The sequence below is a fragment of the Clytia hemisphaerica genome, unplaced genomic scaffold (genome assembly GCF_902728285.1).
Source record: "Clytia hemisphaerica strain Z4C2 unplaced genomic scaffold, Clytia hemisphaerica genome assembly, whole genome shotgun sequence".
NCBI classification, from domain to species: Eukaryota; Metazoa; Cnidaria; class Hydrozoa; order Leptothecata; family Clytiidae; genus Clytia; species Clytia hemisphaerica.
The window spans coordinates 1,356,379-1,382,817 of NW_027104090.1; the positions used below are offsets into that span (position 1 = coordinate 1,356,379).

Here is a 26,439-nt window from a genome sequence, read left to right on the forward strand (position 1 = left end):
TCTACTCTGACGTAATTGTAAAATTTATGTGATGGGAGTTTGACATAGTAATGTAATGTTGTTTGGGGAATTATGAAGTTCTCTGGAATTTCGATTGCATTTATTCAGGTTGATTTTTTATGACTTTTACTTTTTCTAACAAGTTTGATTACTCTGTTCTCACACTTATGTCTTTTTTTTTTGCGTCCTTTTCCGTGATTACTTTTATTTATATTTTTAAAGACAGGTAAGAAGGCATATTGATGTAACTGTCAGAAAAATCCCAGATCCGCCTCTGTTGGGTACCGTAAGTTGGCCTAATGTCCACATCCCTCTTCTAATTTCGACATCCTTCTTTAGAGATAGCAATAATAATAGGAAGGTCTGAATCACTGATGGACTCCTCAACTGATTGCTTAGCAAAAAAAATAAGTTTCAATCAGCGATTCCGACCTTCCTATCATTCATATCTTTAAATAAGGATGTCAAAATTAGAAGAAGGATGTCGATATCTTTTTTCTTTAATGAATCAACAAGCCATCAACATCGATAAATTCCACACATTTCCTCAGAAACTTTTAAAATCATCTGCCATTATGACTTTCTTGAAGCCGTTCCGAAATGAACCAATCGGGTTATGTATCGGAATTCCTATGGGAGTTCTTTTCCGAAATTTGTAAAATAGCTAAGTTGGCCAAAAAACTTTTCCCGGGGGTTTGAGGAAAAACAGAACTGATATCATTTGTTTTTTATTTAACCAGATATTAAAATTTTTCGGGCTCATAAATACTTAAATAAATAAGTTAATAATATTCAATATACTATTTGTATCTCTTAGAAAATAAACACTTACAGAACGACATTGTTTATCATTTGGAATACCCCCTTATTTGGACCATTCTATTGTGGGCGCAAAATAGGGCGGAAACTAAGTAACACCCTCAGTGCAAGATTGCCGCCTCGTCTTTTCGCCCGCGCGAGAAAGGGAGCTAATCATTTTTTTTCTCGCGCGCTCGAGGGAAAAAGGAAAGTGATCGATATACTTTGAAGGAAAAACGTCAGAAACAAATCCAAAGACCAAAATATGTATTTTGTTGTTGAGAATCGATCCTGTGAAGATGGAAAAATTTTTGCTTTGTGTTTTTTTCGGAACGCTGAAAAACTCTAATTTCGATCTTCCTTTAAGGTAAAGAGGTTGCGAGATTTGGGTTAGCGAGGCAAAAATTGCTAAAAAGCTGGTAAAATCGTAATCCTCAAAAATCGAAGTTCCAGCCTCACTGGACATGTGCTGGTGATTGTGTGACTTTTTCTTAACTTTAAATTAACTCTGAAGTATTTTTTTTTCAATTTTGGACTGCTTTACCAAAGGGCCATTCCAGAAAATTTTTGTTAACCCCCGTCGGACGACGTGCATTTTGAAATTTTTTCTAGCCTCGGAAATAATTTTTCTTTTCCAGTGGTGGTCGGAAATTCCGATAAAAATCCATGTACTTTTACAAAACGCATCGGAAATTCCACTTTTTTTTGCCTTTTTTAATTCAATTGCATTGGAAATTCATACATTTTCTTCTCTTGCCTCGGAAATTTCAAATTTTGGTGAAAACTTTTGCCCTTGGTTTGGAAATCCTGTGTCGTCCGCCCCCCCCTGATTACAGACAAATATTCTGGAATGGCCCAAAGCAAAGCTAGCTAATTTTACAGCTCAAAGTGGTATAGAAAAATATACATCAAAAGCATGGCATACCCTAAAGTAGGGTTACTTGCATCAGTGGAGGGAAATCTTGCATAACCATCAAATGACTGACCACTCAAAGCAGCAAAATTTCAAAACAAATCAACTATGCTGCTCCGCTCGCAGCTCTACTACCGCCATACTACTCTACCATATTTGTTTTGATTTAACTTTGTATTCTAATGACCAGCCAGGTCATTCATTTGAGGGCTATGTATGTTAGCCTCCACTGATGCAAGTTACACCAGATCTCACGGTAGCTTGCATAGCAAAGTGAAACAAAATATCTTTAAAAATAATTTACCCCAGCACCCAGCAAATTTATTCAGTTTGTAAATCTACATCAAACTGTTTAAAGTAAACAAGTTTAACCTTTTTCCTTCAAGCATTTAAAAATTCTTAGATTTGCTAGGTGAATAGTGATGTGTAAATTAGCAGGTAAACATTCAAATAAATAAAAATCAATGAGAAAAATAAAATTATGGTTACATTTTTTTGTTATCACCGCAGCTTTCGCACGCCATTTTGTTTACTTTCCAAGACCCACATCGAGAATACTGCTTTCTGACTGGTCAATCTATTTGACCTGCACCTGCGTCATAACAAGAAAATAAATCTACTGAATAGTGCCATGGTAACGTGAAAACAAATCTAGGAGAAGGGTTGTCAGGCCATGTCCGCCCCGACCCGCCCCTGGCGTAGAAATTTGACTACAGAACATAAAATGTTTATGGGACTAAAAAAGAGAAAACCAAGGAAAATTTTGTGAATTTTACGACCCTTAGCGGGACTAATTAGACCAATTTTGACCAAATTTCGATCATTCAGGGGTAAAAAGTTGAAATTTTCCTATTTTTCAGAACCTTAGTTGGACTGAAATTTGATTTTCTGATTTTTCCGACCCTTAGCGGGACTTTGGAACTCCAAAAAAGGTACCCTTAAGGGCGGCACATACCGTACCCTCCATTTGCCTAAGTACTCCCCCCCCCCGGGAGTCCAGTGAAGTATATTACCATACCATACCAGTCTAGCAGCAATAAGCCTTAGAGTTTAGAGTAAGTAGTAGTATAGACCCCAGGCAATAATAATCACGAAGTGGACTTGGCCCGAAGGAGGTGTTCCACCATGAATTGTTCCATTCACCAGCCGCACGTCCCCGTACATCTTTTCGCCAAAGTAACCACCCCGAACCACCCCCCCCCCACTAGCTTCTGAGGACTTGGTCGACACCTGCGGTAGCGATCATTTGGCAATTCACTCTTCTCGAGATGCATAAATTTATTGTTGTCCTCGTTTTCAAACAGATTTCATTGCTATAAAATTATACATTTAAACCAATTTAAATTCCCAAAAGGCAAACATTAACTCTAAAACAAAAGTACTTGAAATTCAAAATGTCTCATGAGGTGTGAACAACACAATTATCATTGTGAATATGTAATTTTATAGCAATGAAATCTGTTAGAGAATGAGGACAACAATAAATTTATGCATCTCGAGAAGAGTGTATTGATCTGGTTATATTTTTCTAGGTTGGCTTTCTAATAATCGCAATGAAGAAATACACCGACACTTATGCAAGAAGCAATTTGGATGTGAAAGAACTGAAAGTGTTGTTACTTTTAAGACATAGGGTTGTCGGTAGTGACAAAACTTCAAATAATGAAACTTTATTCAAAGTGGATATATATATAAATTATGAAATTTTCTCCTTTCCCTATTGTACAAAACTTGATCAATTTGTAATGAAAAGCCATTCAAATAGTTTCAATTGATGAAAGTAGCGAGGGAATTAATCCTGATTTTAAAGCACCGAGTTTTCTCAACTGCGGGGTTTATATTGTGTTACCCTCAGTCTTTCCAGAACAGAAACCCTAATTTCGCCCCCCCCCCCTTGTCTACGCTACTGTTAGGAGTGCCATAGTTAGTTTTACCACCCACCACGGTAGCACACATAGCTGGGACTACCCGATCATGTATAGTATTCAATTGACATTGGTAGCACACAGAATATTAGTCAAAAACACGTCTGCCAGAGTCTGACAAAAAATCGTAGAATGGGCTCTTCCAGAAAAAACCCGTCCATGGGGGGGGGGGGTGGAGGATATTTTTTTTCATGAATTACCCCTGGACATTTTGATTTTTAACCCCCCTGGACACGGGTTATACCCCTGGACAAACAGCAAATCAACCCCCATGGACACAAAAAATTACCCCTGGCAATTTTTTGGTATTTTTTCAGTACCCCTGGACAATTCATCCTCCACCCCCCCATGAACGGATTTTTTCTGGAAGAGCCCCATTATCCCAAGTTTGGCGTTAAATTGATTTGAATTCCAATTCGATTTTCCATCGGTTGTCTGGTCACCTCGACAAATCGAATGAGATATCAGTCAGAGGAATATTTGGGAAAGGGACAAGCTGTCGAAAGGAAACCGCGTAACAGGAAAAAATAATAAAGAAGAAATTTTAACGAAGCAAGCAAGAGTCTTTTTCCCGTTTCTCTCTCTTTACGGAAAAATTACAATCGAAATAAAAAATCTATTTGGTTTGACGTTTGACAAAACCTTAGGGCAAAAAAATTATTTACAGGGGAGCCTAAATAAATCTTTTTGTCAATAGTTATAGATAAAGGAGACTTTTTCTTTTGATGGAAACTGGTATTCCATTTGAAGATGCTAGCGTATAATAAATCAACCAATCTCAATAAACGAATCTATCTAAAAAAATACTAGAAAATAATATATAAAAAAAACCTTTCGGCTCAGAGATGAATTCTGGGATAGATATTTCCATGACAACCTAATCCAGAGAGATATTGGTTAAAAAGCAACCGATAAGTGGCGCAATCATAAGCCAACCAGCGCAAGTTCTAGACGCCAGATCATTTAAGGGTGGGGATTGTAATATATCTGAAACCTATGGAAAGGGCACAATGACAGCTATATGATTGACGCTTGAAGTATATAATATATTTTTATTTTGTGTTTTTAGAAAGTTATCGTTAACTTTCGTTGCTTAGTAATTCGTGTTTTTCAGCTTTGGGAGGGGGTGGGCGTCGAAGTGGGCGTTGTACTTGTCACAACGATAGTGACAGGATTCGATTGAACACCATTATCCGCTACTGCAAAGCGACGGTCACTGAGAAGAAAAAAAGAAGACAAAAATGAATTAATTCCAATAGAGCCGACATAAAACCATTTAAGGGCTCTCTGAACAAAATTGTACAATCTTGTACAAAAATATAGGTTTCTGCCTGATGTAACCAAACTATGACATGTTATACATTTTCTATTAGGGAACTTATTTTGGCGGGAACTAATTTTGGCGGATTTCGAATTTAGACGAAATTCCTCAAAGTTAAATATTTTGCTCACTCGCCAAAATAAGTTCCCGCCAAAATTAAAATTTTTGTTTCCTTGCCTAAATAACCCCTGAAATTCATCAAAATTGCTCAAAATAAGGCAAAATAGAACAGATTTACGCTGTCATTCGCCAAAATTAGCTCCCGCCAAAATTAAACTAGTACATAGCTTACACTAACATGCCACCGCAGCAATATAATATTTAAAGAATTCTATAATAAATTGTATAATCATAACAATGTCAATTGCAAGATTATAAGAAATGCATGGGGACAAAAAAATAGTAAGTAACTACACGTTTGGTTAAACGAAGAAATAAAAGATTTTCTTTTTTCCTGAAAATAATAACAATAACACTCCATCTAAATAAATAAAAACGATGGCCTAGTTATAATTAAGGTTTCGACGAAGACATGAAAAAATCTAATTAAAAAGAAATGACTCTTATGTTTTGCAAGCTAAAGTTTATTCCACTTAAATTGGCATTCATTTTTGCTATCATGTGGAAACCATATCAGAGTAATTAGACTACTCGAGTACCTAATAAACGTACAGTAGCGAATAAACGTACAGGGTCGAAAATGGAGGCATGCAAACCTAATTGAAGGATCTTTTTAATGAGGTTAGGGGGTAAATATTGGGTAATTTGCTTTCTTTTGACGAGTAGAACAAACCTCAAAAGTCAAAGATGGATATTTATCATTAGAAACAAAAGTAGGCACTTGAAATTGAGGAAAATTTTTGTTAGAATTAATAAACGTACATGTACGTTTATTAGATACCCGAGAGTATCTTCCTTGAGAGTGGTTTGTACATGGTAGCAAAACAAACTTCCAATTTACATGGAATAGATTTTAAATGTAAGACGGGTTCAAGAAACGAGCTTGTCGGAACAGGTTGACGAGATAAAGCTTTTAATGCTTTAAAGATTGAAACATAAAAAATAATCAGGAATAATTAATTGATTTGATTATTGATTGATTTAATTACTGATTGATTGATTGATTGATTCTCTATTGCTACTTTGCCTAATAAACAATAGTCAAGAGGATACTGCGGATAAAATTTATCAAAAAGTTCTGCGCCATCTTAAATAGGGCGAAATAGAAACCAATCCTAGCTAAGGCCCGGACTCCACTCGCCTACGCTTTGATTGTACTTCTCAAGCAAAATCTTTTATGTTGTTGGTCAAAAGAAAAATAAAGATATGCCATTGTGGTCCATTCAGACGTACAGTCGAGAAAAGTTGAAATGCGCCTAATTTTTTTTAAAGTGCATAGTACTTTTTCATGATGCAATCTTTTCTCCAAACTAAAAGCTGATTGAATCCATTAAGATGATCGCAGCGCAGACAATGAAGAGACGTGCCTTCAGGAAGCTAGACTTTTTGAGTTTATAGCTATATACTTTCACTTTATGGTGTTTCTGTATGACTGTCTGTGTGCCTAGTCTAACCACCGTTAAATGCCTTCGGGAAGGTCCCTCCTAACTTGGAAAGCCAGAATTGGAGCTATTTCACCAAACTACTGGAGCGCAAGTTATTACGTAGGCTATCACAACTGAAAAAGTTGAATGTATGCGCCTATACAAACTTTTTTCAGGTTTTCCAAATAGATTTACCACACTGAACAAACAGTGAAAACACTCTAAGTGAGGTAAATCTATTTTGAAGACCAAAAAAAAGTTTGTTTACATCGATTCACATTCAATTTTGGATTCATATGCTACATTCTACTTTTTTGTACTTTGCCGGTATCTTGTTTTACCGTTTCTGTATGACTGTCTGTGTGCCTAGTCTAACCACCGTTAAATGCCTTCGGGAAGGTCCCTCCTAACTTGGAAAGCCAGAATTGGAGCTATTTCACCAAACTACTGGAGCGCAAGTTATTACGTAGGCTATCACAACTGAAAAAGTTGAATGTATGCGCCTATACAAACTTTTTCAGGTTTTCCAAATAGATTTACCACACTGAACAAACAGTGAAAACACTCTAAGTGAGGTAAATCTATTTTGAAGACCAAAAAAAAAGTTTGTTTACATCGATTCACATTCAATTTTGGATTCATATGCTACATTCTACTTTTTTGTACTTTGCCGGTATCTTGTTTTACCGTTTCTGTATGACTGTCTGTGTGCCTAGTCTAACCACCGTTAAATGCCTTCGGGAAGGTCCCTCCTAACTTGGAAAGCTAGAATTGGAGCTATTTCACCAAACTACTGGAGCGCAAGTTATTACGTAGGCTATCACAACTGAAAAAGTTGAATGTATGCGCCTATACAAACTTTTTTCAGGTTTTCCAAATAGATTTACCACACTGAACAAACAGTGAAAACACTCTAAGTGAGGTAAATCTATTTTGAAGACCAAAAAAAAAGTTTGTTTACATCGATTCACATTCAATTTTGGATTCATATGCTACATTCTACTTTTTTGTACTTTGCCGGTATCTTGTTTTACCGAGTTAAGAAAGATATTCCCGAGTTACGACCATATAATGGTCTTTAAAGCTTAAGAAGCTCTATAAACAATAAAGGTAGTTATTAATAAAATAACAGACAATATAAATTACAGTTTGATAAGTTTGAACAAAAATATCAACAAAATGTACATTTGAAAACTTGAGCAAATTTCTTTAAAGATTCCCGAAAAAGAATTGAAATCATTGCTGAAATGAACTTCTGACTAAATTACAGTATTTATTCAGTTTTAAAGACAAGAAACAAAATTAGACATACAAAACACTTTTTCCATTCAATGAATCGAATCAGCTCATCATCATAACCAGTCTGCCATTTTGTTTGTTTTGATTTGCAAAAGTAATATTGTAATCCTTGTTATGGTGTAATTATATACTTTTTCTATAATTTGCATGTATAACACTCGCTTCAGCTTTTCAATCCTAAATCAAAACTAATGAAATGCAATATATAATAATGGTAATAGCATATAACGTAATATGAAAATGTGTATAACATTTACCGCTGTATAATTTACCGCCATATTTTTGCGGAACACTTAATTGGCCGGAACATACAATACTAACAAACGCGCGCGCGCGCAAAGATTCGAGATTCCTGTCCAATATCCTTGCGTGAAGCTATGAAGGCCTCCTCACTCGCTACGCTCGTTGCGGGGGCAAAAAAAATCACTATTTTAGGATATTTGCTGCCCGCCAAAATTAGTTCCCTTAAAAGGTAGATTTCTACCTGATGTAACCAAACTATGACATGTTATACATTTTCAATTAGGCCAACTATTCATGAATCTGAAAGTTTAAAAATCGCAATGAATTTTATGAAGAAGAAAATGAAGACTTTTGCGAAGAAGGGTATATGGTATATCATTAACCAAACTAAAAATAGATTTTCGGAAGATTTTTGTCTTCTTTGTCTCAAAATTTTGAAAATAGTGGTTTTGACCAATTTTTCATCGCAATTCTTCGTAGAAAAACAGTCATAATTTTCGATACATCAATTAAGAAAATTTTTCAGAAAAACTTCAAATGCATACACTTCAAAAAGATTTCCAAAGAAAAATGTTAATTACCCATGCGCATCACATCACATCGCATCGCATCGGGCTCAACTTCAGTATTTTTCAAACTGTTTAGAGGCCCAAAAATCCAAACAGACTGTCACAAAGTTTAGAATTATACATAGTCAGATTCTAGCACAAGTCGCTACCTTAATTCAAAAGGGGCCTAAGTCCTGTGAGCCTTAATTCAAAAGGGGCCTAAGTCCTTTTTGTTCATTTTGAGAAAATTGCAATTAAAGTTTTTCCTTGATTCTGAAACCATTTTTGATGGTAAAGCTTTGAAGTAAATGTTTTCTGAAAGCCATAGCTATAAGTTGTTTTTCCAATGAAAAGGCATTTGTTTGGAAAGAATTTATTTTTGTATGTAACAGGTGCAACTTAGTAAATCATGCAGAGTGGACTTAGGCCTTTTTTGAATTAAACATGAATTTTGAAAAACGTGTGAGGGTTAATTTCTGCCTTTTAGAGTTCAAAACCTGCACATATGACACTCCAAAATAAAGCCACTTACACCTAGATTCAAGATAAAGAGAAAAGACAATCTCAGTAAAATAAAGACAATCTCAGTAAAATAAAGAAAAACTCAATTAAACTTTTTCGGATGCATGGACTTAGGCCCATTTGCAATTCAATTGGACTTAGGCCTCTTCAAAACTTAACAAACTTATTTTGGTGGACTTAAAACCTTTTATTGTAAAAAGTTGATGGACTGAGGCCCTTAATTGTAAAAAGATGATGGACTTAGGCCTCTTTTGAATTAAACATCACTTTTATCAGAGCCTCAGTATGAAGTTTTGAACCTTTTTAATTTTAAAAACTACTTGTTATGTACATCGAAAGAAAGCAAATGAACCAAAGATCTCAAATTTCATAAAAATGGACTTAGGCCCCTTTTGAATTAAGGTAGCTAACTGATCGAGAATGGCGTAAATTGGTGCTGAGAAAATAATTGAAAAAAAAAACGTACAAAAAAAGGTTGAAGTTTCATTTATGTTAAAATGGTGGTAACGATTTGTGGTAAGAAGTCAATTATTCTTCTTCTAAATTTCAGAAATTTGGAAAATCGCTATCATCCAAATCCAACAGACAATTATTATTCTAATCCATCTGTTCTCACCTGATATGAGGTTTGGGTGCAACCCATTTCTTATTAGAGAGGGAGGAGAGAGTGTTGGTTGAACCGTCATGTAGATACAAGCAGTCTGTGTTCGTGCAATTCGATCCAAAACGGCATGACTATGAAAAGAAGAAAAATTTTAAAAATATCAAATTTCTATAGACTATTCAATGGAAATTGTCAAAATTAGACAGACATCATTTCTGATAGGCGGAGGAATACATCTCAGTCAAGATAAATTCCCGACACATCTAAAGATATAGATATGTTATTCTTATTTTGAACTTGATAATCAGAAGGTATTAACACTTACTTTATTAATAGGATGTTTGTACGGACAACCAGCGTTCATACAATTCGGATAAAATTTGCATAAAGTTGCTAATAATAAAAAGTAAACAATATTTGATTAACGTATCGGACAGTGTTTGTACAGTAGGCATATCATCATGTTCCATTTTCAACCTATCAATATAACCGATTTCCACTGGTAAAACCATGGAAGAGGCCATCACAAACAAAGTTTGTAATAAGTAAAGAAAATTACCCAAATATTGGAACATTGTACAAACGCTTGAGAAGATAAAAAACTTACAACTTAAAGAGTTGAGAGATTTTTCACCATTATGGCTGAAGATGCAATGCATATTGGTACATCTGAAAAGAAATGTTGAAAATTTTTGTAAGAGTTTCTAATAACATGGTTGCAATATTCAAGAAAATGATATTCTGGATTGCCATTATGAAAGGCCACTAACGCCCTTTGATCGTTGTCTAAATTTCGGAGTGAGGGTGGACCCCGTTTACGGACTTGAGTACTTTATTGAAAAGTAATAAATCAAAGTGGAAACAAACCTTTCAGCAAATTTGCAAGCAGGGTGGAGATACATACAACGTTCACCGAACGTACAATTTGGAAACGTCCTAAAAAAAAGAGTGAACAATATCTTAATTTCTCAGTTGAATCAATCGACTTTTTTCCTGGTCGATTTTCAATCTGGTTTTGAAAATCAATCTAGAAATTTAGGGTCTTTGTCCTAAATCAAATAGCTTGAAATCCAAAATCTGCAACAAAGAAAAACCGGTAGCTCAACCTCGTAATCTAAAGGGGTTGAAAGACTACATCAAAAGTAACAGCTCCCTGCCTCTCCACTTACTTGCAAGGGATATTTTTGGTTAAGGGTTGATCAGTAACAGGTGACTTCACGACATTTTCGGCTGCCGTAGAATTGGCAGTGACTTGAACTTTGAAGTTTGGTGATGTTGGATCATCTACAGAAGCAACTATTGCACCATTCTCCTCGGGCGTGGGCGTTGTTGTTCGGGCAGCTGGGCTAGTTGTTGCGGTTGGCGGTTCTACGACTGAGGTGCTTGTTGGAGGCGTGGGGGTTATGGGTGGTGGAGATTGAACAATAGGAGAGACAACTGCAGGCGGTGTTGTGACTAGAAGAGAAATATCATTTTCGTCAATTAATTGAACACAAAAGAATACAAGGCGCATTAAATTCAAATAATCTTGATAAAAGAGAGCTTTCTTGCAGACTAAAACGCTCCAAAAATCTATTTATTGCAAAAATGTTAATACCCAAAATACTCCGCCAAATACAAGAAATGTGTTAGGCAGAGCTAATTTTCACCTTGTACTTGAGGTTTTTCGTGAACGAGTTGTTGTATCAGTTGAACAGGTTTCGTGATAGCAATCGGTGAAATATTGACTGGACTCATTGGCAAGATCACTTTCGGTTGTAAGGGCCTTTGAAGAACGAGAGGTGGCGCGGCCGAAAGAAAGGTCGGTGCCGTGGGTACACTCTGGTTAACAACGAGGGGTTGGCCAGCGACATTTAAGGGGACGACATTCATGACTGGAAGATCGACTTTTGGTTTGAAATGAGGATTCACGAACGCTGTTTTCGGTTTCTTCAGGTGTGGATTCAATGCAAAGCTCTCAGTATCTAAGCTCTGCACTTGATCTAAAGATTTCTTCAACAGTTTTTGCGCTCTCAGCTTTTGTTCGGCGAGTAATATCTCGCGGTCAAGATTGTTCATTGGGGGGCTACCTTTACTGTTGCGCGCATGCGTATTTCTGCGATTTGATCGATGGTGTTGGTGACGCCGCTGGTGAGATCGTTCTTCCTGAGTTCTCTTTTCCCGCTTGTCACGCTCCTCTTTCTCTTCGCGTTCTTTTTGCTGCAAAATACGTTCAAACTCTTCGTCGCTTTGCGTGAAACTAGAACTCCTTGTGCGCTCACGCTTCGGAGGAGACAAAGAGTCAGGCGACTTTCGGGACCTGTTGTTTCTTTCCTTTCTTTTCTTGTCTTCGAAGCCATCAAGAGTGACAATGAATTCTTGTCTCGTTTTCTTTTTCCTAAACGTGAAAGTAGTATTATAATACAAAATTTGAAGAAAAGCCTGCTTCTAAGCTACAGACTACATTAAAGTTGAGCTGCTTATGGAAAGAAAATTGTTTATACTTTAATCCGATAATTTTCGAGAGCCAAAAGAATTGCGAGATTTTGGGTGGATTTAACTTTTTTATTTATTTTATTTATTCATTTAACGAATTACTCCCAGGTACCTAATAGCCGGGGGGATTGGAATAAGCGGGGGGGGGGGGGTTGGAAAAATCTCAAAAATTAATATGCGGGGGGTTGGAATAAAAATGTCCTGGGTGGAAAATTTTTGAAAATGAGGCTAATACAGCATAATTAGGACAAAAGAGGGGAACTTTCAAAAATATTTTCCCAAAAATTAATAAGCGGGGGGGGGGGGGGTTGGAATAAGAATGTCCTGGGTGGAAAATTTTCGAAAAATTAATTAGCGGTGGGGGGGGGGGCGGCTATTAGGTACCCGAGAGTAGCCAAAAACTAGTCGAAAATGACCCTGAAACGACAATTTTTCTTACAAACAGCAAATTTACAGGGTATTTTTTCTCAAAAATCTCATCGTAAAAAATTTCGCGTGGACATGGCTGGAACCCCCCCTGGCCGCAGGGGGGGGGGCTAAAAGGTCGAGCAGCGATTGGTACCTGATTTTAGCCTGTGGCTAGGGGGGACTAACCATGTTAGGGGTCACCTAAATTTTTTCAGATGGACCTGGGGGCTACATTCTATGTTTGGTGATTGAATTATAAGCAGCCTACCAGACCATAATAGGTTGGCATTTCTCAACTTACATTTTAATCTAAGCAATGCTCAAAAACTGACAATTTGGTATCTAATATATTATCTGCAGTGTCGTAGCATGGGGGGGGGGGCATTTTCAAGCAATCTAGAGCTCAAATTTTCAAAATTTTCTCCCTCGGGCCAAACCATGGTTGGCCCTCGCGGTATCACTAAACTTCAGCCCCCTAATATGAAAATGCTTCCTACGGCACTGATCTGTAAAAATTCTTTAATCATGTTGCATTTACTTAGATAAAAAATCTGTTGGCAAGGGATCTGCACCCTGACTTGATAATCTGGCAGTAACCTTCAGTACTTAACTTATCTCTAATTTCTTAGGGCATTTATTCTATTTAGCAATAAGCTAAACTAACTGTTGTATTTGTTTGATAGTTTGAGAAGGATTTTCGAAAGAATTTGACGTGTCATTAGCTTAGGGGTCACCAAAAATATTTGGCAACCAGGGGTTACCTAAATCTTAGGGGTCACCTGAATTCTTAGGGGGCACCTAAAACCTGCTGCCAAGCCATGGTGGATATAATTTCGCTGGTCAGCAATCTCACGCGATTTCTGAAAAGGTGACTTCGCGAAAATTCACCCGTTTAAAGTGATTTTTAATAATATTTGCATTTCTACACGAATTTCGAATTCATTTCAGAGAATTTTTTACTTGAGGTAGAAAGTTATGTTTAAAAATTCCTTATGTAGTATGGCAATTTCTATAAAGCTGTAAACAGATAAGGGGAATGGAGCCATGAAGGAAATACCTCTGTGTGGCTTGTTCTTCATCAATGTTCGTTTTCGCCTCCTTCGCACGCTGCTCTTCTTCATCGTTTTCATGGTCGCTCAATGCTGGTGGCGGTGTTTTTTGATGACCATCAGCAGAAGTTCGACGATGCATGCTTGCTAACAAAACATCTTTCGAAATCTCAATACTCGTCTCCAGATCCCCTTCAACATTTTCTTCCTTTTCTTCTTTCTCTTCATCAAGTTCTTCGTGCTCATGTTGTGGGGAGTCATTTTCTTCGTCATCAACATCCTTGTCGTCTTCTGCTTCCTCCATTGCTTCATCTTCTTCTCGCTCATCTTGAGGAGCGTGGGCGGTGTGAGCGGTGGTCACGTGACTTTCCACCCACTCGTCATCTTCGTTTCCTTTCTCCTCTTCTGCGTGTGTTGCTACAAGAAAAGTTTTTAAAGGAGGGTTAAGAATTATAGAAAACGTTTTAAAATGACTTAAAAGATTGTCAGGGAATTTAAAATCACAGCAAATGTAGTACAATAAGTGCACCTTTTTTATGAGAACAAAATATATAAGAACATTTTAATGCTTTATGGAATCTAAAACTCCCAATATCTTAGGAAATGGCACAAGAATACTCAAAAAATTGTGAAATTAAGAACATTTGAAGAACAATCTTAGGCTTAAAACTAAAAAAGTTAAGAACATCCGAAGGATTCGAAATTTTTGGACGTTCTTATAAAAAAGACCTTTCTTATTTCCTTTACAGCTTCTTTTCTATTTCGCTTGCCATGTTGGGTACGTCCTAAACAAGTAGTTGGTATTAATTGGATAGGCTATACCGTAAGTAAAAAGAAAACTCACAACACTACTATCTAATACCTTTACTTGCATCTTCTTCTCGTGATTGCTGACGTTGATGAGAGCGAGGGCTTTCTCGTTTTCTTTCAATTTGCGTTTCTTTTCGTGAAGATGACAAACCTATTGTAAGAAAGTTTGATTGAACAAATTAACAGATCAAGATCGATAAGTCAATCAAACAATCCAGAGGGGGTAGCATAACCCTAAAATTGAACCACATAGGAAATAGGAACAAACTTGCAAGATGAGCAAATTATGATAGAGAATGGAAGGAAAATAGCCAACAAAAAAAAACAAATAATGTTTGAAACCTTACTTTCTGTGCGTTTTCGATGAGCTTTTTCGAGTCTTTTTCGTAAGTTCTCACGTTCCTTTTGTAATCTGTCTTGACCTCTACGATCTAGTTTTCCAAACAATCGCAAATGTTTTTCTTCTTTCAACTTTTCGCGAAGTTTTTTCTCAATTGTCTCCTCGTCATCACTGGAGGACTTTTTAGCGGCTCTCGATGTAGACGTGGCACCTTTTTGTCGCCGGCCTTCCAACAAGGATCTTAAATCACCTTTCTTGTTTGAATTCAGATTACGAGTTAGCTCTTGCATTTTGATTCGGCGTGACTCTTCAGTCAGTTTTTGGATTTGTTCAGCTGACAGTACGTCTTCGTCACTCGACTCGTTACGTTTGCTTCCACGTCGTTGCTTGATCACACCTCGACGTAACTGATTCGATTCCGCCATACGCTTACGTTCTTCACGTCGCTTATTTCGCTTACGTTCGTTGGTTGTTTTCTCTTCGAGATCGGCTACCATGCTACCCATGAATGGTTTCCTTTGTGGGCGCTTGTTTGCGTTTTGCTCTCCCATTGAAGCACCCCTCTCCCTTCGATCCAGCCGCACGGGAGTAGGTTTTGACTCAAGTTTAGATTTCATGATGGCATACCTAAGAAAGGTAATATGAAGTATTATTGAAAACCTCTGACTATCAAGAAGTTCTGAATTGATAATATCATAATTCAGGATGTCTACGGGACCTTGAAAACCTTGAAAATGAACCACCCAACCTTGAAAACCTTGAAAATTATCAATTTTCTGGGAAAAACATTGAAAACCTTGAAAAATCGTTCAAAACCTTGAAAAGCACTATCCAGTCATTCGAAAAGTAAGAATAAGTAAAAAACCGCCTGCGGCGCTAAGCCTTTATAACATTTTTTAGAGAATTCCATATTTCCCTGTTTCTGTTGCGATTCTGTCGCAACGAATGCAACATATTCTTTTATCATTAGCTGAGTTTTTATCACGATTTTTCCGTTTGCATGAGCCCTAAGAAATCGACTGTTCCAGACTGTTCCCCAATTTTCAAATCGCTTCAGGGCGTCTTGGAATAATGGCCGTTCATCAATAAAATTTCGAGGATTCCTTAAAACAACTCTTTTGGCAATTGATTTTTGTAAAAAACAAAATCAAAAACAAGGCGTTTTTAGCCATTTGAATGAATCAAAATTTTCTCTCGTCGGCGCAAACCATGGTTGCGCCTCTTCGTTCACTTTAATCAATTGGTATTGCTTCTAATTCTTTATTTCTACAGTTGGAAGACTAGGGATCTGGAGTATTTCTTTTTGTGGTATTGTTCTCGAGAGGGACACCAAAAGCGAATAAATTTTATTTGCTGTCCTCTATTTTTCTTTCACCTACAACTCTGAAAAAAAAAATTCCTGTAAAAGCCATATCAACTGAGTAGCAAAAAACCTTGAAAAGTGCCAAAGTTTTTGCCAAAAAACCATGAAAGACCACTTAAAATGACCAAAAAACCTTGAAAACCTTGAAAATCCCGAAAAAAAATCCGTAGACACCCTGTAATTAACAAGAATCTTCATACATTTGAGGCCTTTGAAAATAGTATCCTCTGTTAGCAAAGGGAGGAGTAAAAATTAGGTGCAAACCAGAAGATTTTCATGTATAACGAGTTGACCCCACCTTGGATTTTCTGTTAAAAGCCTAATTTGGGAATAGTTTTCAAAAGAGCCACATTGAATCTGTCATTTTAGCCTGTTCTTTTTCGGGATCTTTGACGTGACAAAAGTTTGCTAGCATAATACAGTACCTGGCATCGTGCTTGCTCATATCTTCCAATAATTCTTTACGTAACTCAACATCATCTTCTCTCCTCTTTCGTCCTGGCTTTTCTTCCCATTCGTCCGATGATTGGTTCTCTTCGTCTTCACTCTCAGTGTTGAAATTGACGGTGATGGTCGCTAGACCACTGCTCTTTTGATTGAGGTTCACCACTCGCCGGTCGCTCGTCTCTGCTTCATGCTAAAAAGTAGTATGGTGATTTGAATCATCAAATTGTTGATGGAATCACCAGCTATCCTTTTATTTTGAGATATTTTATTCAGAGTGGTGTTTAATTCAGAAAATAAAATGAAATGAACTTGAAAATGCTATCAAACAAGAGACTTTTTTCAATGACAAACAATCTCAGTCCTCTTTGCTGTGACGTTTTAGACATTGATTTAGAGTTCATGTTTCAGTATTCTGTGTAAGAGATTCCTTAAGATAAAGTAATCGTCCTACAAAAAATAACATGCCATGTCCCCAAGCGAGCGGAATAAAGGAAAAAAGGACCTTTGGGTTAGTATAAAATTGAAAGAATGAGTAAAGAAAAGGGATAGATAAAGCACTCACATGGTCCACCATCTCATCATCATTGTAATCTAACTCAACGTCATCTTCGTTGTTCTCATTCGATGGCTGAAACAGCAAGATACATTAAAGGTCAATAAATGTTGGTGGTAAATAGACAATCGTAATTTGTTTCTTCTTATTTAAATTGGCTGAAAAAATGATGTATGCATGGTATAACCAGCTTTGGCTCGTATTGGTCAAATCAAAGAAGGAAAGGAAAGACACACAGTGCAAAGATAAAAAACTTACAATGACCGCATCTGAGACAGCAGCTGTCATGGCTTTTTTCAACAAGGCTGATGTAGCTTTATGCGTCGTTTTGTCTGATGCTCTAAGATGGAGAAATAGATCGAACAAGCGTGAGAAGGGTATAGAGTATTTTAAAGAATAAAAAAATTGTGGGACATGCAAGGTCTAAATTTCTCCAAGTTTGTCCCAAGTAAGCGATCTTCTTAAAACCTTAAAATTTGGTACTTTATTTATAAAAGTGTAACAAGAAGTATGTATCCGAGCGTCCGTTACCTAGGAAACTTGAAGTATGTTCGAGTTTTTAGGATTCTGGATCTGGTTAAACAGAAGATTTAATTTTCATTTGGGAATTTAGAAAGAGAATGTTTCTATGGTGTATTGTGACCATTACCTTTTCTTTGTATCCATGATTTGACTTGGAATTCTTTCAGCAGGTTCATTATTTTTGTGTTGTTGTGATGATTCATCACGTCTCTTTCGCTCAGCTGAAGTGAAAAAGAAGTTCAAATATCATGACTTGCTAATATGTTTCCTCTACATTATAAGGTACTAGATCAATAGGCCATTTCACAATCGCAAAGCGTAATGGATAATCAGGACCACTGCGCGCTAATGACGACTTACTATTGGTCAAAAGTCTTGAACATTTTTGAAGTTTTTCATCTAGCTAACAGAAAGCCGTTATGGAGGCGCAATCAGTCCTGATTACCCATGATCCATTTCAACTGTCAAATGGCCTATATTAAAGAGGTATAATTGAAAGTAACTTGAGCAGGTAGGTAACCATAGAAAAATATTTGAACATAAACCAAGAATCTAGTCACCTTCTCTCTTTGAGCTGTGGTCATGGCTTGTCGAGTGTCGTCTCGGTCTGTCTTCTAGAGACGATCTTCGAGCATCAGGCCTCCTACGATCGCTCCCTCTAGGTGATCTACTCCTGCGTTTTCTATCAATGTTTCTCCTTCGTGCTGGCGATCTACTCCTAGATCTCCTTCTTTGTGGCGAGCTTCTTCTCCTCTCTCTACTTCTGCTTCGCCTTCTCCGGTCAGCTTCACTCCTTCTTGGTGATCTTGATCTTGAACGCTTCCTGTCATGTCTCCCTCTATCATCACCACCAACAACATTATCTCTATCATTTTGTTTCTCTTTCTTATGATCTAGTGATTTAGAAGTTTTCTCATTTTCGTCGTTATATTGAACAACAGCTTGTATAGAAACATTTTCTGGCTGCTGTGAGGAGGTCTTCTCAATAGCATCGTCATTCTTATTAACCTCCGACTCAGAATGGTCATCCTTACCGTCTCCCCTAGAATTCACATTAAAATCTACACCACCCTCTTCCCTTGGTTCCTCCTGAACCTTTTCATCCCCTAAAACCTTTCCCCCTGATAATCTAGAATTTATATCATGGGCAATCCGTTTGACATCTTCCATTGGGTTTCTACGAGTTGGTCTCTCGTCATCGATGGAGTCTCTTCGACTTTTACTTTCCTCGCCCCTACTTTCTCTTCTTACTGGAGATCTTTCACGCTCCTTTGATCTTGATCGTCGATGTCTAACAGGTGATATAGACTTTTCTTTTCACAGGACCTAGATCGTCTGGCTCGAGGCCTCTCTAACGATCTTGCGCGTCTTCTATCTTTTGAGCGTGAACGTGAACGACCTCTCCTTAAACGTGAAGGAGATATTTTCCTTGATCTTGAGCGCCTCCTGTCACGTAATCTTGAATTCTGTCTACCTCTTGATTTCGAAGGTGACCTTGAACGTTTCCTTTCTCTAGATCTTGACCTTGAATGTCTTGATTGCCTTCTGTCCTTATCCCTTGATCTTGAGCGTCTATCTCTTGACTTTGATCGGGATCTTCTACTTGGCTTTGTATCATTACTCTTGTTTGTTTTCCCTCTTTCGTCCTCTTTCTTAAGCTTTGCGAGATCTTTCTTATATTCATCTTCCTTGTCCGATTGACTGTCTGAGAGATCGAGATCTTCGTCATCCATTTCTAGTTCCTCATCATCTTCTGCTTCTTCTGCCAGGTCGTCAATGTTTGGTACTGCAGGATAATATCAAAATTATAATCGTAAAATATAATCATCTACAACACAATACCATTTCAGGAAATTTATAAAATGACAATTTTTCAAATTTAAATTTTCTTTTAGTTTTACCCGATAAGTCTGAGTGATGAATTAAGTAAAAGCTCACCGTAAAAGGACATCAAGTGTTTGACATTATTAAATAGCTAGATAGTTTAAATCTGGCAAGATTTTGAAATACATTATGTCGTTTTTGTCAAAATACTAATAATAAGAAGCCTGAGGGTTAGAATTCATGCCTTTTTTTAACATTTGGGAAGTAAATGGTTGTGCTTCAGCCCCATGTCTGTCCCTTTATGGCCTTTAAAATTTTCAGACCTTTTAGTAAGAGAAAATTTTTGAATCATAATGTACCCTTAAGAGAACCAATTTCGAGACATGTTGAGAAAAAAATGCTGTTTTTTTAATGCTCAACATTTTAAAACAAAGGTACAACTTTCGAAATAAAGGTTTACAATTTTCAGTAAAGTATTTGTTAAAACTTACATTGCATGGCCAATTTGATCTTTTCCAAAACTGTCAACAACCTAACAGCAAAGAATCAGTTTTAAGAGTGTACTATGGAAAGATAAACGTATACATAATGCTCGAAGTTACTTGTCATTTGAGACAGAAATCAGAAATGAAATATATATAAAAAGTCATACAATGTCATTAGCATTGTGGGCTGATGAAAAATGGTGCACACGGATGAAACTTTACCCAGTTACTTTAAGTAAGCTTAATAATTTTTAGTTTACCCTGGTTTACCTGCCTCCTGCCTCCAGGATCATTAGACAATGTTCTACAAAAGAGGGTCAGTGTCTAAAGGTGGCTAAAATGAAATTTCCTTGTGTTGATTAACATTTGAAATTTGGTGATTTGCAGAGGTGCAGCGTCCCCAAATCAGACGCTAATAGCACATGAAAAATGGCCTTGTCATTGTACTTATTGTCAGACACTTGGGATGGTAAACATTGAAAAACTCTCCACACTACCGGGTGGTTCAAAAAAAAACTTTGGATGTTTGGTGACGTTTTAAGACCTATTGAAGTGATCTATAAGGTTGACCTTGCTTTATCAAATTTGGGGAGGATCTAACTTATATTTTGATGTATTGCTTTTTACATTTGGACAATTGGATCAAAGGTTATCATCACTTGAAGTAAAAAATCACTTTTTAAAAAGTGCAAGAAAACGTCAAATTTTGTTGAATTTGTTTTCTTGAAAAAAATGTCATTGGAAAGATTCATGTGTGTAAAAATAGGATAATCTCTATCTCTTTATCAAAATATCTTGTCTTACAAAAGACCATAGTGTGGGTTTGTCTTGAGTAGTATTTATGCTTTTCCCAACGAATAAGTTTTTGTTTATAATAAGTTTTCTCATAACTAGTTTTTTACTAGATTTCACTTGACTTGTGAATATTTTCTTCATAAAAAGTAAAAAACTGTGTCAGTACAATGATTAGTAAGACATCTACTACTTCAGTTCCCTTTTCTTCTCCTTGTTAATTTAATCACCCATTTTTTGACCATTTTCTCTCATTTTGAAATATGAAATTTTATTTTGAAAACGAATTACTTAAAAACTAACGACTCAAAAATTAAGATAGACCTTCCTCTTTCTTATGACATTAAATTCAAGTTTATTTTTTGATCCATTCTGCTCAAAGGCGTTGCCAAACATCCAAAGTTTTTTTGGACCACCCGATATTGTTAATACTTCAAACAATTAAATAAACTCATACCAAGTGACAAATTTTTGGGCATCATCATTCAAGAAAAGATGTAGGTCCTCAATCATCTGTTGTCTTGTTCGCTTGTTTGCAATCATTACCATGATATACTCTGGTAGCTCATCATCTACAAAATTCACAGAAAAATTATTTTTCAATTTCAGTGACCTGTGCAATGACAAATTTATTTTTTTTCTCTTACTCTTCTGTACTCTTAGGTGCCAAATAAACGGGGGGGGGGGGTGGGTTCGAATAAACGGGGAGGGTTGGAAAAATTTTTCAAATCAAATGAACGGGGGGAACCTAATTACCAGGGGGTTGGAAAATGGACTTTTAAAAACCCTAAAAAGGGTCAAAATAGACTAAATTTAGGCTTTTTAGAGTAAAACAAGAAACTTTCCATTTGGTAGCTGGGAATTCTTTCAAAAATTAATAAACGGGGGGGGGGCGTTTATTTGGCACCTAAGAGTATCTAATTAACCATTTTAAAATATTTGGCTCTTGATCTTAGGTTACATTCCTGCGGATTATATTTTCATGATCTTACTTTTAGTTTGTACAGGCCAAATTCTAAAAAGGCAAGGTAGTGTTTGTTAGAGAAAAAAAGGGGACTTTTTCTGATTCTCTTTTTATAATAAGGCATAATTCAATAAGAGCAGTATACAAAAAGTAGCTAAAAAAACGCATGAAAAAACGTCTGTACAGGCAAGATGATGGAAAACCCCTTTACAATTCAAAAAATGTGCAAAACTTTTCTCTTACCAACATATGAACCTAGTGTTTGTAGTTGCTTTTTGATCGTTTTCTGAAATAAATGACAAAGTTAGAAATTAGGAAAAAATTATCATAATCTCCATTAGCCTAACCTGAGATCAGATTGTGATTGTTTCCTGCACACCACGCTGAAGCTATAAAGGGATGTGTGAAAACACAACAATCTGACAAATATGCAATCTCGAAATAGTAAGGACCGCTTTCATCTAAAAGGACTGGGAATGACAACAAAGTTGCGTGATTATGTTTATGAATAGGGCACGGTATCAGTTTTTGATTTTCCGGCACACAACAAGATTCTTGTTGTAGAATTTTCCACGGGAGGACTATTTTCCTCAGATGTTTAATTTTCAAGCGCCTTTAGATGTTTACCGTGCACGTAAGAAAATTATGAACAGCTGTTATCAGGTTACATTAGCCAGAAGCAGAATGTAGCTTTAAAGGGTAAATTAATTATTATCTTTTTAAAAAACATCTAAAAGTACATTACTTAAAGTCTACACTATCGTCAGATGTACTGAATGTAAGGCCATAAAAAAGTCTTCTTTTCAGAAATGCCGGTGACAAAAAAAACTCACCCGGCCGGCCGCAAAAGTAATATGTGTGTTTTAGAAATATGTCAAAAATGTTATACAAAAAAAATATATAAGAACGTTTGTTCGTCTTTACTGTATAGTATTTATAATCTGTTACAAAACTTTTGTGCTTTATTGAGAACGTTCTGCTTTTAGCTTTTTAGCTTACTTGTCTGAAATAATCAGTTTGAAAAAAATGCGACTCTATCTTTATCACCTTCCACTTTTGTAAAACTTATTTTCGAGGTGGGAGGGTACTAAATTTGTGTAATTTGGGGAACTTATTTTCACGGTTGAGACCAACTTTTTGCCTAAATTCTTTCATATTCCAAGGGGTCTTAAGGGATTTTTAGTAAAGATTGGATTTCGCGGAACTAATTTTTGTGGTAGACAACCAAAACGAAAGAGCTAAAGAAACAAGAGGTAATGATCAAGAACTTCATTAAAGAAGAGAAAGAAGAAGAACAATGGTTAAACTTAACAAAGTGCAATATCATGGTGAGGGCGATTTGCGCTAAATCTATACTGTCCCGTCCAAAATCATTTTTTGCATAAATCTCATTAAAGTCATATTTTTTTCAAATAAAGTTCAAATAGGTCAATTAAAGTGAAGTACACCTTATTTAACTCTTTGGCGGTTTTAATAATTTTCCAAATTCGAAAAATATTTTACACACCTTCAGTATAAGGGGGATATCTCTTGAAAGGGGGATATCTCTTGAAAGGTTGCTAATACACCCTATAAAGTATATATTTTCTGAAAGCTGGGTAAATAACCTTTCAGATGAAAGAAAAAAAAATCCAAATCTTTTTTTTGCTGACATCAGCAGGGATTTCAAGTTTGAAAATAAAAAATAAATTTTTACGTAAAAATATTATTTTTTCACAAAAATCATCATAAAATCCAAAATAACTGTCAGTTTTCTCTAAAACTTTGTACAAATGTTCTTATATACAATATAATCAAATGCTGAAAATTTTAGACCTAAGGCTTTACAAAAACTGAAAATATTGATATTTCGGTGAACGCGTAAAATGACAGAAAATGGTATAAAATTGTAATAAATCTACTATCAGTTTCATGACATGAAATTCTTCTTATGAGTCTATTTCAAGGGTTCAAAATCATGAAACTAGACATTCTAAGTATATTTAATGATGTCTTGCTAGGAATTGGCCAGTTAAAAATATGTCCATTTTCAAATTTTAACCATGTACGGCAATAATGTGAGCTATGCTGTGTCCATTCAGGGTGTCATGCGGTAACTTGAAAATCAGAAATGTCCATGAGATGAAATTGGTCAAATGACCTTTCTGTTGTAAACAAAGGCCATTGTATGTGATTTGAGCAAGTAAATCAGTGATAAATCCAAGTGCTAGTCATATATATGGTCATAGTCATAGAGACGCCTTGTGCAGCCTGGTCTTTGTCGTCCACGAAATGTTGAATTATATACGAAAACTTTGAACCACACCACAAGAGCTTGGGTAGTCCAATGAGAGCCACTTTGTATGCAAATTGAGTGTTCTTTCAGAATTATACAAAAAAGATTTAGTTAGCCTTGTTGTGGCTTGAAAACTGGATTATGAGACATGTTACAAATGTCTTTTCATCTGGTAAAAATGTGGGCGACGTCTGAACTCTGACGTATACCAATTCATCCCCCATGGATATTGTGTGATAGAATGAGTTACTCTTTACAAACAATTTGAAGCCAAAACATAACACAAACTATAAAAGTTCATTCTGCATTGATTTCGACCATAATAACCAGTTGAATCTGCTCAAATCTTCTTCAAAGTCAACCAGTGTGGCTGCTTGAAACTGAATATTTCAATGTTTTGATTTTGCAGCTTGTCAGCCTATATACATATTACTGTTAGCACACAGGTCTATGATCGTTCAACTGAGACTTTCTGTCTCTAATAACATAAGTTCACCTGTACATATAAAAATCACGGGTTTTGATAGCCTAGAAACTCCGTTTTTCTCAATAATTTAATGGGGGGTTGTTAACGACCCCCATATCCGCCAAAGAGTTAAACCCTGAAAAGAGCAGGGTTCGAACTATAGCTTCGCACTTCATAAAATGCGAAGTGAATTTTAGATTTAGCGACCAAAAAAGATTTCCTAGCTCAAAAATGTGAAGCTAAAAAATTATAAGAAAACACCTATTTTGCTACTCCACACATTTCTATTGCTTTATCAAATTGCTACCTCACAACTTTCTTCATCCGTTTATCTATTGCTTTATATATTTGCTACCTTCACATCTTTCTTCATTCATTTATCCATTCCTTTATCAACTCGCTATCTCGCAACTTTCTTTATTCGTTTATCTATTGCTTTATTTACTGGCTACTTCAAAACTTCACTTTACTTTGCTTTGTCTACAATCACTAATTTCAAGTCTTACTTCGCTTTCCACGAGAAATGCATTGAAGATACTTTCGCATTTTCTTTCAAACGACATCGCAAAATACTAAAAATGCTTCGAAAATAGTGAAAAAATCACTGGGAATCCATTTTTAAAATAAAAGTGATGAAGCTCTGAAAGCCCTCATTTTGTGTGTCTAAACTAAATAAAGATGGCCTCCTTCCTAGCTATAGGTCCAGACGATGTCAATTGAACAACTTCGAACAAAAATTGCAATTGAACCAATCGAACGTAATCAAACGCGAGCGAATAATTGCGATTCGATTGTCAAACGTAATCGAATCTCAATCAAACGGCCGATTCCTGGGTAATATTCGATTGTGTTTGATTGCGTTCAAGTAAGGTTAGATTGGTTTGATTAATAGTTGACTACGTTCCATTGGTATTGAAGGACCCTGCCGACGCACCGGACTTAACGAACACCGGACACGCGAAAGTCCGGTGTAAAACGAGAATTTTTTTCACCACCGGACAATTTCTACACCGGACTTAAGGAAGTCGGATGTCCGGTGTCAGAGAAGGATATTTTTTCCCATCGGACAATCAAAACACCGGACATGACCAGTCCGGTGTGTCCGGTGTTTCTTAATTTTTTGTTTCATAAATGTCCGGCGTCCAAAATTCCCTGTATGCAACACTGGACTGACACTGGACTTATTGCGTCCGGTGTAGCGAAAGGGTTCTTTTTGCCACCGGACAAATACACCGGACAGTCCGGTGCGTCGGCAGGGTCCTGGTATTGATTGTCAATTACATTTTGATTAATCTTCGATTTCGTTCGATTACGATTGTGTCCGATGAGTTTGATTGTGATTAAATTAAATTGGATCACTCTGTTAGAGCTTTTTAGCGTGGGCGGCCCGAGCGCTTAAGTATCGTACGAAAGCGAATAAAATCTAAATCAATCGAACGTAATCGAACATAGTCGAATAAAAGCGAACGGCAAAACCCAGCAAAACCTGGGTAATATTCGATTGCGATTCGATTGCGTTCAACAATCGAATTGCAATTATTCTATTGTGTTCAATTGCGTTCAATCGATTCGGCGTTCGATTCGTTCGATTGACACCGTCTGGCTAGGTAGAAAGGATAAATATATAATGAGAAAGGTAGAAAAGATAAATATATGAAAAAAAATAGAGATCAGATAACAAACAAGAGAATTAGAAATACAATTATACCTTCAACTTTTGTCCGATTTCTGTCCCTAACTCCATCGTCTTGTATTGGATAGTACTAGGTTTACTGGGGTTTTTAAATAATCTTTGTAGCAGCCTTCTAGTCTCTTTCGTTACTTTTGTCGATTTGTTTGGAAAATGTCCATCCCGCTCGTGCCGCTCGTGTTCGTTTGCTTAATTTACCGAATGGATCTCCATGATGATATACGACCTTGATTGCGGCGTTCTGTAAAATATTATAAAA

The 26,439-nt window shown here is 36.4% G+C and overlaps 2 protein-coding genes across 2 annotated transcripts; both read right to left on the reverse strand.

Annotated features, from left to right (window-relative positions):
• Window positions 1-4,186: 4,186 nt before the first annotated feature.
• LOC136812786 (caldesmon-like) lies at window positions 4,187-18,854 on the reverse strand. Its single transcript, XM_067069311.1, has 15 exons — window positions 18,245-18,854; window positions 17,812-17,905; window positions 17,421-17,502; window positions 17,172-17,237; window positions 16,588-16,799; window positions 14,807-15,426; window positions 14,512-14,610; window positions 13,658-14,066; window positions 11,367-12,094; window positions 10,887-11,172; window positions 10,585-10,653; window positions 10,325-10,386; window positions 10,043-10,110; window positions 9,730-9,848; window positions 4,187-4,852 (listed from the first exon to the last, which is right to left on the reverse strand). Exons 1-15 carry the CDS (start codon window positions 18,852-18,854, stop codon window positions 4,747-4,749), a joined length of 3,630 nt encoding a protein of 1,209 aa, XP_066925412.1. The 3' UTR covers window positions 4,187-4,746.
• A 77-nt stretch (window positions 18,855-18,931) lies between these two features.
• LOC136812787 (zinc finger CCCH domain-containing protein 14-like) lies at window positions 18,932-26,357 on the reverse strand. The gene is made up of 5 exons (XM_067069312.1): window positions 26,199-26,357; window positions 21,993-22,035; window positions 21,243-21,357; window positions 20,000-20,040; window positions 18,932-19,470 (listed from the first exon to the last, which is right to left on the reverse strand). Exons 1-5 carry the CDS (start codon window positions 26,232-26,234, stop codon window positions 18,932-18,934), a joined length of 774 nt encoding a protein of 257 aa, XP_066925413.1. The 5' UTR covers window positions 26,235-26,357.
• Between the last annotated feature and the right edge of the window lie 82 nt (window positions 26,358-26,439).